The sequence below is a fragment of the Cornus florida genome, unplaced genomic scaffold (genome assembly GCF_030987335.1).
Source record: "Cornus florida cultivar Cherokee Brave unplaced genomic scaffold, ASM3098733v1 CherokeeBrave_3.0.0_Hap2_Chr02, whole genome shotgun sequence".
Classification (NCBI taxonomy): Eukaryota; Viridiplantae; Streptophyta; class Magnoliopsida; order Cornales; family Cornaceae; genus Cornus; species Cornus florida.
In genome coordinates, this window is record NW_026775572.1 from 21,525,853 (window position 1) to 21,542,418 (window position 16,566).

The following is a 16,566-nucleotide window of genomic DNA, read 5'->3' on the forward strand; positions in this document are numbered from 1 at the left end:
TCATACCAATTGGAGATAACACCACCACATATAAGTACTTCACCCCTTCCTTATCCAGGCAATATGGGATTGTACACCCGTAGCTCGCCCAGTGTGGCAGTCTGCCAGTGCCTCTTGCATACACCCATAGCACACCCACCCATAAAGTCGTCACAAATGGACGAGCTACAGGTACACAATCCCACATCGCCTGGGTAAAGAAAATATGAAGTGTTTATATGTGGTGGTATTATCTTCAATTGGTATGAGGTCTTTGGGGTAAAATCCAAGAGTAAAATCGTGCGGGCTCAGGCTTAAAGCAGATAATATCATATCATGTAGTGGAGTGGGTTGTTCCAAATGGTATCAGAGCTTGACCCAGCTAGAAGTATGGCCAACGAGGATGTTGGGCCTCGAAAAGAGGGTGATTGTGGCGATCTTGTCGGTGGGTGTGTGTGAGCGTGTGCAGGTGACTCCAGTAGGCTACCACACTGGGTGAGCTATAGGTGAACAATCCCACATCGCCTGGGTGTGGATGGGGCAAGTGCATATGTATATTTAATATCCTTTTATGACATAACGTGTTTTAAAGTCGTTCGGGGAGTCAAAAGAGGATAATATTATGCCTGACTAGGGTAAGGAGTCAAAAACGAACAATATTATACCTGACTAGGGTGACGGTTGTTACAGCACACTTGTTTTTTATTTTATTTTATTTTATTATTTTTTAAATTGAATGTTGTCAAGAATCAAACATGAATTTAGCAGACCTTAAAAAAAAAAAAATTAAATACCAACATGGGTTTTGTGTTGAGTCAATTTCTGACATGTTTGTAGTATTTTGACAATATCTTAGTTCATACTTAGAGTTTTGAGATGATCTTTATATGGTCAAAAATTAGATTCAATAAGCTTTTCAACACAATATTTGCTAAGTTTTGAGTTTGTTTGACCCCTAAAAAAAAGTCCAAAAGTTGAGTCTTTTGTAGAGTTACGAGAATTTTCCAACCAGTTGGTATTTTTTCAACCTATCCAACTACTCTCGGTAGTGATTGGTTATCTTTCCAACTGATCCAATTACTCTCGATAGTTTGCACTTGCAGATTCCAACCAATTGCACTTTTCGTGGATGGTTTGGGATACCATGTTTTTGGTTAGGATTCAGCTCTTTTTTGACCAAACTATTAGGAACGCCCGATAAGATTTTGATAATGATTGTCCTACTTCTATTTATTTAGACTCTTATTTTATCCCGCACAACACATGTTAGAGAGACACAAATTCTTTTTGCATTGACACAACTTTCGAGTGAGTTTTTGAGAGAAAAATCCTTCTTAATTTATTTTTCTAAATATATATATATACTGTTTGAAAGAACACACTTATACACGAGAAGGTGAATCAATTCCCATGAGGGGATAGATTGTTCACAGGCATTCGTGTTCTTCCAACAATCCATCTGCGAGAATTGAGGAGTAAGACTAAAGTTCGCAGTAACGGCACGTTGAGTCACAAGAGTCAACCCGGATGTTTAGTTACTACTTCTTGGTAGCGTGGAGCAGAGGTAGATCCAGGATTGCAAAGTGGGGGGCTAAAGATAAGAAAATTTGAAGATAAATACAATAAAAGTTGTGAAAAATTAGACAATTTTCTTGTAGAAGTGAGATATGGTAAGGATACACTGTACGTGTTCAACATGGTCTTAGTTACATGTCCAAATAACTAGATCATGAAATGGATTATTTTTTACCTAAGATTCGATCCGAGAAGACCTAGAGACCTAATTTACCAAATTTAGATCTTAAATTAAAATCAGGTATAAGAACATGTTTGTTATCCACCATCAAAGTATCCATTGGGATTCGTTTTCTGGGTAAAAATAAAATTAAAAATTATCCAATTGATTCTTTAACATCCATTAAACTATTAACTGATAAAGGTGCTCAGATTTTGAAATAAGACTGCCCATGTCCTAGGTAATATAGGTTTATGGCCTAATTTGAATGAAAAGTTGGATATTTCCTTACTTTCTAACAGTTGTAAACCTCTTGAATTATGATTTCTAATGAACATAATTTATGCTCTTGCTTAAAGGGGGAAAAATTCAAAGATATATACAGGAATAGTTTGAGGAAGAAGGATAGTAGTAGCATATAGCCCAGATTAATACAGGAACATTTGGGCGGATATGAAGAGGAAGAGTATTACTACAAATTAATTACATTTAGACTATGCTTATAGGAACAGTAGTACTATTTTTAGTTTATTTTTAATTGAACCTGGTTAGCCCATTAATAATTCCACCCCTGGCGTGGAATGGGTGGGAGACTGAGGCAACGTTCGTGGAATGAGTGTGAGACTGAGACAAAGTTTGTATAATAGTGCTTTGAGACAGTGGATTGATCTCCCATAGACACTAGTCTTTGTATTATTTTTTTTTCCTCTTTGAGATTTTTACACATAAAAAATCGAAGTGGATGCTCTAACTTTATTTATTTACTTTAATGCATTATATTTATTGCTTTTTGTTTGGTGGTGGTTGTTATTTTTTTTTTATTATTATTTTTTAGATTTTATAAAATTAAACTAGTCTAGAATTGAATCAGAAGAATAAGGTAAGTACACCTATTCACCCTCTCTAGGATGAGATCAAATCGATCTATCATTAAGCACAAGGTAAACCTCCTCATGCATCATCAAGCATGTGTTTATGTCAAGTGAATCGGCTCATTTACAAGAACTTACCTTAATTTCCTAAAATCATATTTGGTGATGAAAATAGGATCATTCTAAATCATCATCATTCTTATCTTTGTTTTTTATTTTATGAAACGAGACCATTCATATGAATTCTTCTTTTTCATTCTTTTATATTATATACTGCGTCTTCTTTTAAATTAATTGAAGTCTTTGAAAAATTGTTTTTAATTACTTACTTCCAGATAAACTTTGGTATGCCTTTCTGTCCCTTACCTTCCTAGAGGAACATCTCTGAGTCCAAAATATTCCCTTGCAAATCGCTTACTACTGATAAAGGTTCTTAATTGGATTCTTCTTCTTCTTTAATATTAGCATGCTTGTCCTTCTATATAAAACTAATACGCATCTTCCTAATCCAGGTGAATCTGTTTTGAGGAATATATAAAATATATTGCACATCTTCTGCCACTTGCAATATATACATGGATGTACGAAATTGAATCTTTCATTTCCTAGCTGGCCATTTTGTCATAATTTGCATCATACGCTCTTAAAACCCAAGAATGTTTGGAAATTTTGTCATGGATCTATTTACTTTTAATTCGTTATATGTATAAGTAAATACTTTGGAAGTGGCCGGGAGAAGTCTAAAGCAAATTTACGACATTTTATAGTACTTTTTTGGATTAATTCTCAAGTACAGCTTCAAGGCAAAGCAAATAAAATCTTATTTCAACTTGATTCTATAGAAGTTTAACAAGTATAGATTTTTCGATCCTCAAATAGGCACAATGCATTGCGGCAATTATTCTTTGCATGGGAAAATGCATGGGAACTAACTGTACAATTGAGAGACCATTCTATCTTGTAGGTATATATGCAAGTAATACATATCACACATCATATATATACACAATGTCAACCAAACCCTATATAGTGTTATTGTGTATAGATCAAACATGAAGTTAACTAAAGATATATCCATTTAATAATACTTTGAACATATATGAAACTGTGAAACAATATCCATTTAAAAAGCTAGATTGATGTCTCAACTTTCAATATCAAAGACAATATACATTTAGATTAATGCATGATTAAAAGACCTCAATGTTCTCAGACTTTCAAGGAGTTGTACCATGGGTCACAACATAAAATGTATACAGTTGTAATAAAAATAAAGGGGTATATATTAAAACTTAGGTTATTCAACTATAAAGCTATATATTTTTGAAGTAACTAAAATATAATTACCAAAAACATATAAATAATTGGATTATAGGTAAATATCAATTGACATAGAATACAAACATGCTATGTATAGCTTTAACTTCAATCCATCACATATGAGAGAGATCTAGCTAGAGAGAGAGAGAGTAAGAGATGATTGGGAATTTATAACTATATATATATCTGACCTGGTGCTTGCAAAATCATAGAGCTTGCTTGTGCTGGAAAAGATTATTAGTCCAACCTCAGCATCACAAAGGATCGATAACTCCTTAGCCTTCTTAAGCAACCCGTTTCTTCTCTTTGAGAAAGTGACTTGCCTGCTCGTCGAATTATCGATCTTACGGATCACAATCTTTCCTCTACCCATCTCAGGATTCTTCTTCCACGTACACTGCAACCTAGCTAGGGTTTACTAATTTCCTCAGCTAGATCGGCCAACAAAGATCACAAAATAAGCTCAATGAATTAAACAAACAAGATCATATATATACACACATGTTTCTTTTGTACCCTAAGTAATGATCATATACATGAATTATACAAATAGTAGAACATATACATAATTAATCAGCTAAAAATAGAAAGTTTGTGTGTACTCTAAAAAGATCAAACATGAAGTAAATTTCAAGCTTGTAAATAACAAAAATGAAAAAAAAAGACAATAACAGATCGAAGAGAGAGAAGTAAAGGAAGCTTACTTATTTTAGAGAGAGAGAGAGAGAGAGGGGGGGAAAGAGAGAGAGGTTTCTTCTGAGGAAAACTTTTGAAGCATCTGATTGGTATATATTGAAAGCCGAAAGTGGTTTTAGGGGAAATGATACCTCTGTCTATAGAAAACATGGAGTGTTATGTGCAACCAAAGCCACTTTAGAGGTTTATTTAAGAGAGAAATGTTATCCATACTCGCGAGAGTAGGGAGGGAGTTAGATAAACGCTACTCATTGGAGAGAATTTTCAAAGCAAATCAAGCCAAGGGCTATTGACTGATGTGAGAATCATTACGGACACGTTGCAACCTCATAAGGAGAGTGTGGAAAGTTCGTACACGAGCAATTTGGGGTCAAGGCTTTCCTCGGACTCTCAAAATGTCACAGTGGGTGGTGAGTGAACGTAGATAACAATATTTTTGGGAAGTGGATCCCCTCCTGTTTGGCGGGGTTCATGTCTAACTTTCCGCATGCCAAACGATGTCGTTTTTATGTATAGCCCGGAGTTCAACACGGGCTTGTGATAAGGCTTTTTGTGGCTGACTTTGGACGGATGTTGTGCATCGGTGGAGTTTTGGTGCACATACTATTTGTGGTCTGATTCCATCTAAACTCTTTAAATAAAAAAGATATAAAATGGACTCGTAATAATATGATTTTGTTATATTCTTTAAAAAAAATTTGTATTTGTTATTTGCAGAGAACAATAAAAAACAGGCTTATATAACCTTGTTGTTTGTTATTTTTGTTTGATGTCCATTTTGGATGATGATAGATTATGATCATATTGGTTCTGTAATAAGCCATCATTTACCCCTACAAAAAGACAAATAAATATATTTGGAAAGATATATTGTAAATCTTTGCTTGATCATTACACCGCTATACCTTGAGGATATTAAGAAATGAAAACCTAACTATAATCTTAATTCTTTCATGGATATCCAATCCAATCATCAACTAGTTCCCCATTATTCTTCATTTCTCGTAGTTGCAGATGCTCTTTTAAACGTTTTTTTGCATAGGAAATAAAAGTAATAATTTAATTAAGTTATCAATATGGAGCAGCCATGTCATTGTACAAATGAAAATAATAATTTAATTAAATTATCAATATACATAGAGCAGCTAAGTCCTCCTATACATGTGTCGTGATCATTTTTTTTAATATGTTAAATGGTTTTCAAATTTTTGATTGAACCAAATCACTGTGTAAGTATATAGCATAATATAATATTTAATAAAGCACAAAGTCCAAAAACTCCTTTTATCCTTTTCCACTAAATTTTCCTTGATTATTTTTATTTCAAAAAACCCTCTCAATTATCAGAGGGGCTAACAGATTCATAAGTACGTTAACTAAGGATACTAAGGATGCAAAATGACTAAAATATTCCTTATACCTATGTAGTATCCCATTAAATTTCCTGTGCTGTATCTTCCCAAAAAAAAAAAAAAATCCTGTTGCTGTCAAAGTATATAAACACACAAAATAACATAAAAGCACCAGAAGTCCATCACCATAATCACAATAGAAATTTTTTGTACCTTCAAACAAATAAACAAACAAATAAAATAAAAATGGTTGTTGGTAAAAGAAAAACCCATCATAATAAAATATTTGATCTAATACTAACACCTTCCAGCTGCTAAGTTTCAAGTTGATAGTCTCCAAGCTTTTGCAACAAATCAGAAACACCCAACACAATTTAGTACATGAAAAAAAAGAGAAGTAAAAGCACAACTTAGTACACAAAAATCAAAACCCATTACGAGGAAGGCCAATTGGTGGTGTTTGAAGCAATTAAGTATAACAAAACAACAGTTCTAATACAATGCATTTAACAAGCTTATATAGATTCATATTGAATACAAAATTAAAAAATAGTTATATGGGTGTGATATATCCACATTGGTTTGTTTTTACAATAATGTATGGCTGAAAGATGCTTATCACAAAGCATCTTCAAATATCAGTCTACAATATTAGATTTGGGATTCAAAAATTAATTTAAACATCAATATAAACATAAAATAAAATAAAAAAAGAGTTTTATATCTCTCTCCCGAAAATAACTACCGATGAGTAAATAGGTATTCATTCGCAAAAGGATAATTACTGCTATTTGCCTGATGATGAAATGAAGGAATAACAAAAAAATAACTCACAAAAAAATTAGAAAATTACGTTAGACTCAGTTAGTGATTATTATTATTATTTTTTCTTGGGGTCCTATATAGGAGAAAAATCAATTCATTATTGTGAATTCTAGCATCTCCGTTGAATCTTCGCAAAGTAGATGATGGTAATTCACAAATTTTGCCTAAGGGATACTTTAGTAATTTTATATTCTTAGTTAACAATGTTTATAAATCTGTTACTCCCTCTCATAGTTGACAGAGTGTTTTGGAATAAAAATAGTCCAAGGGGTTTGGTGAAAAAGGGTAAAAGTCCGATGGGGTTTTTTGAACTTTGTTCATTTAAAGAATATGAGAAAATCCTAGTTATTGACACGTGGAGAAAATACATAGACCTCTTCCATTCTTGGAAGGGCTAACTTTGGGGAGGTGATAGGAAGGAGAAATACCGAAAAAGTGTCCTCGTAGCCAAATATTGGTCAACAAAAAAAGGCAATGAGTGGTGACCCTACGACATTGGTGGGTGATAAAAAATTTACTATAACTAAAATCATGATGTCACAACCCAGTGTACAACTTTAATGAATTGGGTTCCTCTCCGACAAACACAATGCCACAATCATGTGCACCGATAAGAATGGAGTGCAGTGGATTTTTGTTAGAGATATTTTTTGTTCTACGTCAAGTCAGGATGATGAAGGTTTTGTACTTACAAGGGTGAGTATGTAATATTATTTAATATTTTAAATGTTTGAATCAAATGATAAATACTTACAATATAGAAATTATTATTATTATTATTTTTTAAAATTTTTAAATGGTATGTTAGTACTCCACCACTTAGCAACACTGTCTTTAGCATGCTTTTACCGAGCTAAGCCAAATAGTATATTAACTTTGTCCCAAAATAAATGTCTATTTTGAAATATTTAAACTTATAAATTATAAATTAAAATTTCTCAAAAGAGGCATTTTTTTTTAGACAGAAGAAATGCAATTATACATTTATAACCATAAACATATAATCAGATATATTATCATTTTTCATCATTTGTCTCGAAAATTAGTGGAGAAATTACCATTATATTCTCAATATATATATATATATATATATTTCTTTTGCATCTAATTCTCTTGTGCCTTTTGAATCGACTGAACTCTTTTTCATATAATATTATTTGGTAAGTTGCACTTTGAAACTCCTTTGTTACTTTCTCGTTACGATTTAAAAGAAATATTAGGATGTAATTATCATTATTATTTTTTCCCCATCTTTTAGTTATCCAAATGATGCCTTAGGAACATTAAATTTGGTTTTACAGAGTGTATGTATGATGTGCTTGACGACCGAAGCTACACATGCGCAAAAGTAATAATGTGATTAGAGTATCAGAGATTTGTCGGCGAACCAAACTGTTAAACGGGTACAATCCACGTGGCCTTGGTTTCCCCTACTGCAATGACATTTGATGTTGGCTTTAATTTAATTATAGTCCTAGGATTAAGGATACCTATAAAGTTTGGCTACAAATTAATTAATATATCTTTCATGCCTCCAACCAACAACTTTGGCCAAGTGTCAGCGATCAAGATCCACATTTAGCAATTGACCCAAAAGAAAAGTGATCATGCCAATATTATATCTTACCTCGTATTCCCAACTTTAGAAATGTATGCCCATTTGCTGAAACATTTTTTTTTAATTAGTTCTTGCATATGAGAGATTCCAAAGGTAACCCAACCAAGGGGCTCTAGCTTACCTTTTAATCAAAAAAAAAAAAAAAAAAAAAAAAAAAAAAAAAAAAAAAAATGGCCAAGGGGCTCTCCCTCTTGGGAGTCGATAGGTTCCCAAACCAAAGCACCCTGTGATAGTTTTTTTTTTTTTTTTTTTTTTTAATTATATATATATATATATATATATATATATATAACTAAGGAATGACAACTGAGCTTGTTTGGAATGGAGTTGTCTAAACCCTGTTCCGTCACGTTAAAAAATCATTCATACCAATTCTGCTCCTATTTCAGAACGAATTTGTAATTCGAATACAATCTCTGTCTCCACGGAACAGACGGAATACCGACTCTACCCCACTTCCTTTATTTAATTTAGTACAATAAATTAAATTATGATAAATAAATGGAGATGGGTGACTTGTTAATAAAATCAATAGTGAAATTTACAATAGAAAATAAAAATCAATACCTTATACAAAAATATAAAACAATGAACAAATAAACGATTACAACATAAAAATGAAAAATAAAAATAAAAAAACACACGCACACATATAATGGGCTCTGGGTGGGGCGGGTTAAACACTAAATCCATCCCCACCCCAAGCCCGAGGTGAAATTTAATTTTTATTATCATATCTATCCCTACTCCATTTAGGGGCCTATCAAATTCATCCTATTAGAAGCGGGGTGGGGTGGACCTCGTTGGGATTGAGGAAATTGCTACCCATATATATTTATTTAAGTCTTTACAAAATTGAGTCATAAAAAGTAAAAAATAAACTAAGTTATACTTCATATTGTTGTGTAAGTTGGGATCCTCTCAGGGTGGCACACGTGATGTACCACTACATCCAATGAATCAACTCACAAGCGTAAAGGTTAGGAGCCGTTGAATGTGACACAACACATTCAGTTCTATAATAAATAAATAAATAAAAACCTTTGTACGGTTCTTAAATATGAATATTTGATGTCATGACTAATAGATGATGATGTTATACTGAGATAGAATCGATTTCCCTCCTATATAAGGAATCTTGTGCACTCATTCTAGGTATTAGTATAATACACTTGCATCACAAAATGCAACACTCACGCGACAACTTTAAAAAAAATTATGCAACACTACATTGAAGATACATCCATGCATCATATTACATTGTTGAAATATTATAATACCAATAAATTAAGAATTTAACACATTTATATAATTGTTGTATTTATTACATTAGGCCCGGACAAAAATGAAACAAAAGAGAATCCTGGTCTGTCAAGATAAGTGCTTCATAATCCTGGTTCTAGCATTATATATTCTCTCACTGGCTGTGCTATAATACATGATATAAATGACCTAAGTAATTCTTACGTCACCTTACTCATTTTAATATGTTATATCCAGTGCTATCAAATTGGAGGTTGGGACTGAGACAGGTTTGGAGGGTAACAATATATTATTTCGGAAAAGTTAACAATATAAATTAAAAGGCTTATGGTGTACTTTTAGTTTGTGTTCACACATGAGAGTCGTTATTTAAATCAAAGGGTTAATGTTGATAATTATAATTAAAAGTATTATGAGGTACTTTTAGTTTGTGTTCACACATGCGACTCGTTATTTAAATCAAAGGGTCACTGTTGATATTCGAGATTGAATTGTTAATTGCTTATTCAGACGAGGATTATCATCAGAGTATTATTATATAGAATTTGCAAGCTGTAAAGGCTTATGGTTAGCTCTATATATTCTATTGGATCTGAACAGTATTGTTTAGTGCATATCGAACAAAGCTTGTTTCAATTTTTAAAACCTGACCCTACAAACTGTCATAATTTTTGAATTGTTGAAGTTATAATATATTCTTACCATGTATTGTTAGAATATATTCTATAATATATCATTGTCGTATATTGTATTACCTTATATGATAGGTGGATAGAAACTCTGTATATTGATCTTTGAGATGTATACCAGAGGAGTTTATATAGGAGGGATTGTATGTGATGAACAACTAAATCTATCATAAATCTATGATAACTATATATAATGTAAACCCTATATGTATATGGTAACTATATATATAGTAATCCTATACAAGTTAAACTAATATATGGTAATATTATATAAGGCTAATGTGTAATAAGATTTATACAAAAGGGGTTTATATAGGTGGGTTATGTGTGATGAATAAGTAAACAATATGATAGCCGTATATATGACAATCCTATATAAGGTAAACCTATATATGATAATTCTAAGGTTACCATATATAAGTTTACCTTGTATATGATTGCCAAATATATAATTACCAAGAACAAAAGAGAGAACTATGTATTATATATTAATGTGTAATAAGATGTATATAAGAGGGGTTTATGTATAAGATATATTATACCATATAAGGTAATGATATATTATACAATATATTCTAACTATAATACATCGACATAAGCTTCTATTGTTCTTGTATATGTACTGTGTACTGAGAACAAGTATATATATATGCTATAATAAGCAAAATGGAGTAAACTAGATGATCTTCATTTCATAAACTAGACGATCTTCATTTTCATCTTGTACATAGCATTATAATGTCTAAATATAAAATTTAACCAAACATTATTAGTTTCAATTTAAAAGCTTGTATGCTATTTCAATATTTTAATACATTATTAACTCACAAAAATAATACTAGTATTAATTTGTATTTATATAATTATTGGTAATAACAAGACCAGATCCCCCGACAGAAGCGAATCCTGGTCCATCCATCAAAGAGATCTGTTTTCTGATGGGAGGAACTCGATCATGTACAACCTAAATGTATTGTAAAGTATTATATATACTTGTAACTTAAACCCTTTTTGGAAGTGAAATGATTCCAATCTCATGCATGATGCATGAAAGTACAAGCAGATGGAAATGGGAAGCAGATTTACCAAGAATCAAGATATTCTCTTGCCTCATTTTTGTTATGTGCCTACTCGGCGCCTAATATAACAATTAACTTTTAAAAGTTGAATATGTAGCAAATTTAAAATGATATATAATATATATAAGAGCCACGTAAATGCATAGTTGAAAAAATACGGGTTCAGAAACGTAGGAGTATAATTCGATATATTTTTTTTAAAATACGTTTAAAAAATTCGGCAAAAAAATACCGAGACGTAAAAATACGAATACGGATAAGTACGTATATAATACGTTATATACGCTAAAAATTTGGGATCAAAAATTCGGCTATACACATCTTATTATTTTCTTATATATATATATATATATATATATTTGTAAGGATAATAAAGAATATATAACAAATAATAAAATAAATATATTACAACTGACACTATCACAATAATCATAAAAAAAAAAATTCATATGTATATAATGTGATATTCTACTAAAACATCTAGAAAGTGTGGTGATCTACAAACTTCCAAAATAATAATAATAATAAATATATTAACAAAATTTAAAAGATCTCATAACAAAACAAAAAATCTATAATATTACAAACATCAATAAAAACTTATGATTATTTAAGATTATAGTGTTCCACAAATATATATATATATTTCATTGCTTTGATTAAAGATCATAATTGGAGTGACAACAATAAGAGATTACACAACAAATAACATTATTTTGATGGCTTGAAAGATAATGAATAGACTAAGCAAAAGAGGGTAGAAAAGATAATAGTTTGCACAACAAATAACATTATTTTGATGGTTTAAAAAATAATGGTTATACCAAACAAAAGAGGGTAGAAAAGACAATAGTTTGTGTTTCAGAAAAAAACGCTATTAGAAACGTGAAGTTTGTAAACGAAAAAAAAGAATAATTAGGTTACGAATTAAACGGAGCAATCAAAACGAATAAACAAATAAACACGTTAGATACTGGGTGATGGACAGAATACGCATATTTCAACTTTGATCGGCAAATGAAAGTATTTTCCCAAAATTCGTACGTACGCGTTTAATTGGCGTATCATATGTGAATTAACTAACTAGGCGTAAATGTGCTAATTTTTTTTATTTAATGATGTTATAACATTGCAACACAATGTAATAGGGTAGGAAAGGGCACTGATACCATGATGTGGTTAGATTATCGGCTTCCAAATGGGCCTTTGCTCAATCAGATCAACTTTAATGATGGGGAAATTCTTCAACTGGACTTGAGAGTCAAAATTGATAGGCTAATTTCTTTGAATCATTGGGTTGTACCTGACTCACTTGCTCGCATTCCCTTCTTTCAATCACTGAACTTTCACACTAAACTAAATGAACTGCCTAACCCTTCCACTAATGCTGATACAGTTTTATGGTTACCTTCACCTAGCTGCAATTTCTCCCTTGCTCATACAATCAAATACCTCCTCCTTCCCACTTTCATTTTCCCATGGCACAAGACCATTTGGTTTAAACATCATATTCCCAAGCATAGCTTTATTGCTTGGTTAACAACAAAAGGAAGACTTTATACTCTTGACAGAAAACCTATGAAGCACAAACATCACGCCAATGCTTGCTTTCTTAGCCTAGCCAACAATGAATCCTTGGACCATCTATTCTTCCGGTGTGAGTTCTCAAAGGTGGTGTGGTCATTCATTCAACACACAATTGGGTTGTACATTCAGCCATCTAGTTGGAAAGAACTGATCTTATGGTGTTTTGCTCATTGGAGTGCTAATGATTTTCTGGTGCATAAGCTACTACTCTCTGCTGCTTTCTACTTTCTATGGATGGAAAGAAATAATAGGGCCTTCAGGAAAACATCCTCATCCCCAACCTCAGTCATTTCTCAGATTAAGAAATGTTTAAAAGGAAGACTAGCCTTAATTAAGCTAAAGAATGCTTCTAATATGAGGAATGTTAGGAGACTTAAAGACTTGCAGAAACTGTTCTTGGATGGATGCAGCTATGCCTGTGCTCAGGCTCTAACTGTCCCTTAAATTTGGTTGCCTTCAATGGAAGTGTTTACTGGAAAATGATTGCTTGGATGGTTGCTTTTTATGTTTGTATTGCATTAGGTTTACTTGAACTTGCGGAAGTTAGTTCTGTAACCTTTTATGTATTTTGCTTGCTAGGACTGGTTCTTAGCATTTGTATTTTGTTGGGATTCTGCTGCTGCCTTGTGCAACTTGTTGTTCCTATCTTATAGGACTCTCTTGTACATTATTTTACATTTACACAAGCTTACCCTTTAATTAATTAAAAAAAAAAAAAAACCTACTCTCTTTTAAAGTTGTTACATAAGTATTAGTATTGCATTTTGCAGTGTGTTACACCCGTGCATGGGATCTGAGTTATGTGACTAAGCCCTTTTTGGAAGAAGAGCAATACGCAATGAACGGCTTATTTTGAATCTACAAAGTCGAATATTTAAATTCACAAAACAAGAGATAAATTCAAAAAAATGTGATATATTATTGATATTATTGATAATTGAATGAATGATTCTGATATTTGCCATGGTTATCAAAATCGCGATCCTGAGTCGTAGAATCGCACGATTCTATGACTCAGAACTCAAAATCGAGTCAAATCGTAGCAGAATCGCTCAATTGGTAGAATCGGGGATAGAATCGATAGAATCGGGGATAGAATCGATAGAATCAGGAGTAGAATCGTAGAATCGGAGGTAGAATCCGATTCTACAAAATTGGTTGTTTGGGCCTTTATTTTTGGGTTTTTTTTTATTTTTTATTTTTTGGTTGGTTTGTTCTAGGCTACAAAATAAAAGAGGCTTGGCCCAAGTATAGTATACAAAGTTAAATATTTATTCTATAAAATATAAATTATTTTTCATTACCGGCAGAAAAAGAAATATATATATGTATATATATCAATTATTTTTACCATGCATGTCGATGTTCCATAATATATTTTTGTGTTTAATTATAAAAAATTAAAATGATCAATTATATCTCAAAGATGCATACTCGTGACTAACACATTTAGGCAAATTTTGGTTTCATGATTAATATTTTCATTTGACTATTTTTTTTTTTTTTTTTTGAAGGCTTATCATATATATTAAAAATTAAAAATAATTTAAAAGCTTAAAAGACTTGCCAAATATGCCAGCCAAGGTATAATATTGTAGTCTAAACTGATAATATAATGAGATCGAGTTAACACGTGGTTCATTAATTTTGTTGTGCTAACTCTTGATTAATTTTATACTTGTGACTAATAAGGTCACATACACCGTAACACTTGGATTGGTGGACAAAAAGGTCTTTTTATTTCTTCAGTTTTCGAAAAGAAAAAAAAAAAAAAAAAAAAGAAAAAAAAAGAAGAAGGAAATTGCATAGAGTTTAAAAAAAAAAAAAAAATTCCTTTTGATATGTAATTTTAGTTTCTAACTTTGGAGATGGATGAGTTAAGATTTGAGATTTGTAAACTCATGTTATTTTAAGCTACATTCTTTTTTATTTATATTCAGACTTTGAAATATTGTTAGAATTTGAGATTTGTGAACTCATAGATATGTAATATTGTGTGTTTTGGCCTCATTTTTATTATATTTTACAGATCTTATTCTTTAAGAAGTTAGTTTCAATTGGTTTTTCACATTTTGGTAGAATCTTACGATTCACGATCCGATTCTACGATTCCGTTCTACGGAGCCCAAAATGATTCTGCGTAGAATTCCGATTTAAGCAACATTGATATTTGCATTACACATATTTATAAGGAAAGAAACCCTAATCCATAAGGAAACTAACTGCAACTTGAATTCTTATAACATAAGGAAACCTAATTCTGAAAGGATACTAATACCAAAAATAAGTCTAAAAATGAAGTTACAGAAAACCCGATTTTGATGCCCTAAACGATGGTATCCCGCCAAAAAACACATTAGTAGCTAGTCTTGTTTGTTGGGCTGTTTCTAGTAAAAAGACTCTCCTATTGGGTAAAAAACCACACTTCGGGATTTGTCCAGAAAATCTATTAGTATGCTCGTTTGGTCTCTGGCGATCCAAACGGGACATAAAGGCTTCAGCAATCAGTTCTAGGAACTAAGCCACAAATAGACAGAACCAACAAGAAATCCTATTCCCCTAAACCAGTCACAGAGGAACCATGCTCTAATGCAAAGTCCAGAGCATTGATCATATGCGAAGGAGGAGAAGAAACATCATTCCTAATGAACGCTGTGGGGAGGTCCCAGTCCTGCACCAATAGGTTGTTTCAAGGAAAGGTTACTTCAGCTAATCAAATTTTGATCCAGCAGTTAATTAAGTAAGAATAAGTTTTATTGTAGGAAAATAAATAAAGAGGATATAGAACAAGAACCTTAAAAAAATGCAACCAAAACTTTTCAACAATGTATATCAGGAAGCAAACAATGACCTACTGCAGACCATAATTTACGTTCTGTCCATTTTGTGCATGATAACCATCACTAGTCAAGCATTCACCAGCACCGGGGTTTAGCACGTAGTAGTGTGTGTCGTTGATAATGACCAATTTTGGCGGGTAATACAAAGCTATTTTGCATGCATGCATGTGAGTTGGGACCGTGTTGAAATGATCCAATTACAACACAACAATTGCTATGGAGCATGACATTAATTCTCCTCAACTTCAGTAGTTTAAGGAAAATTGAAAACTTGTAGCTAGACATCCAACCTAATCACTGTGCCAAGTCCAACTCAAGTCGTGCTGTCCATAATTTTTTTTTTTTTTTTTTGAATAACTCGGGATTCGAAGCTTCGCCTGACTAATCACCGAGGACCAGGAAGGGTGCCTCCTCAACCCGGGCCGGGATCTCAAGTTATCGTAAACTCCTAATGGGAATCGAATCCCAAACCTTGGTGCTAATAAACACCCAAAGCCCCTGACGTTGGTGCTAATAAGCATCCAAGCCTCCATATACAACTTGCTAGCAACAAAAGTAAATGTATTTTCTATATTTTTCAGGAGATTTTTTTTTTTCTTTTCAAGAAACTAACACATTTGTTTGTTCTATTGAAACTGGAAGCCTCATTTTATATATACAATTATAATTTAAACATCAAATTATCCTTTCAAAAAAAAAAATTAAAACTTC

General features: G+C 32.1%; 1 protein-coding gene across 1 annotated transcript; it reads left to right on the plus strand.

The window, feature by feature from the left end:
- Positions 1-12,598: 12,598 nt before the first annotated feature.
- Positions 12,599-13,459, plus strand: LOC132295805 (uncharacterized). Its single transcript, XM_059794085.1, has one exon. The coding sequence runs from the start codon at positions 12,599-12,601 to the stop codon at positions 13,457-13,459; it is 861 nt and encodes a 286-aa protein (XP_059650068.1).
- Positions 13,460-16,566: the final 3,107 nt, after the last annotated feature.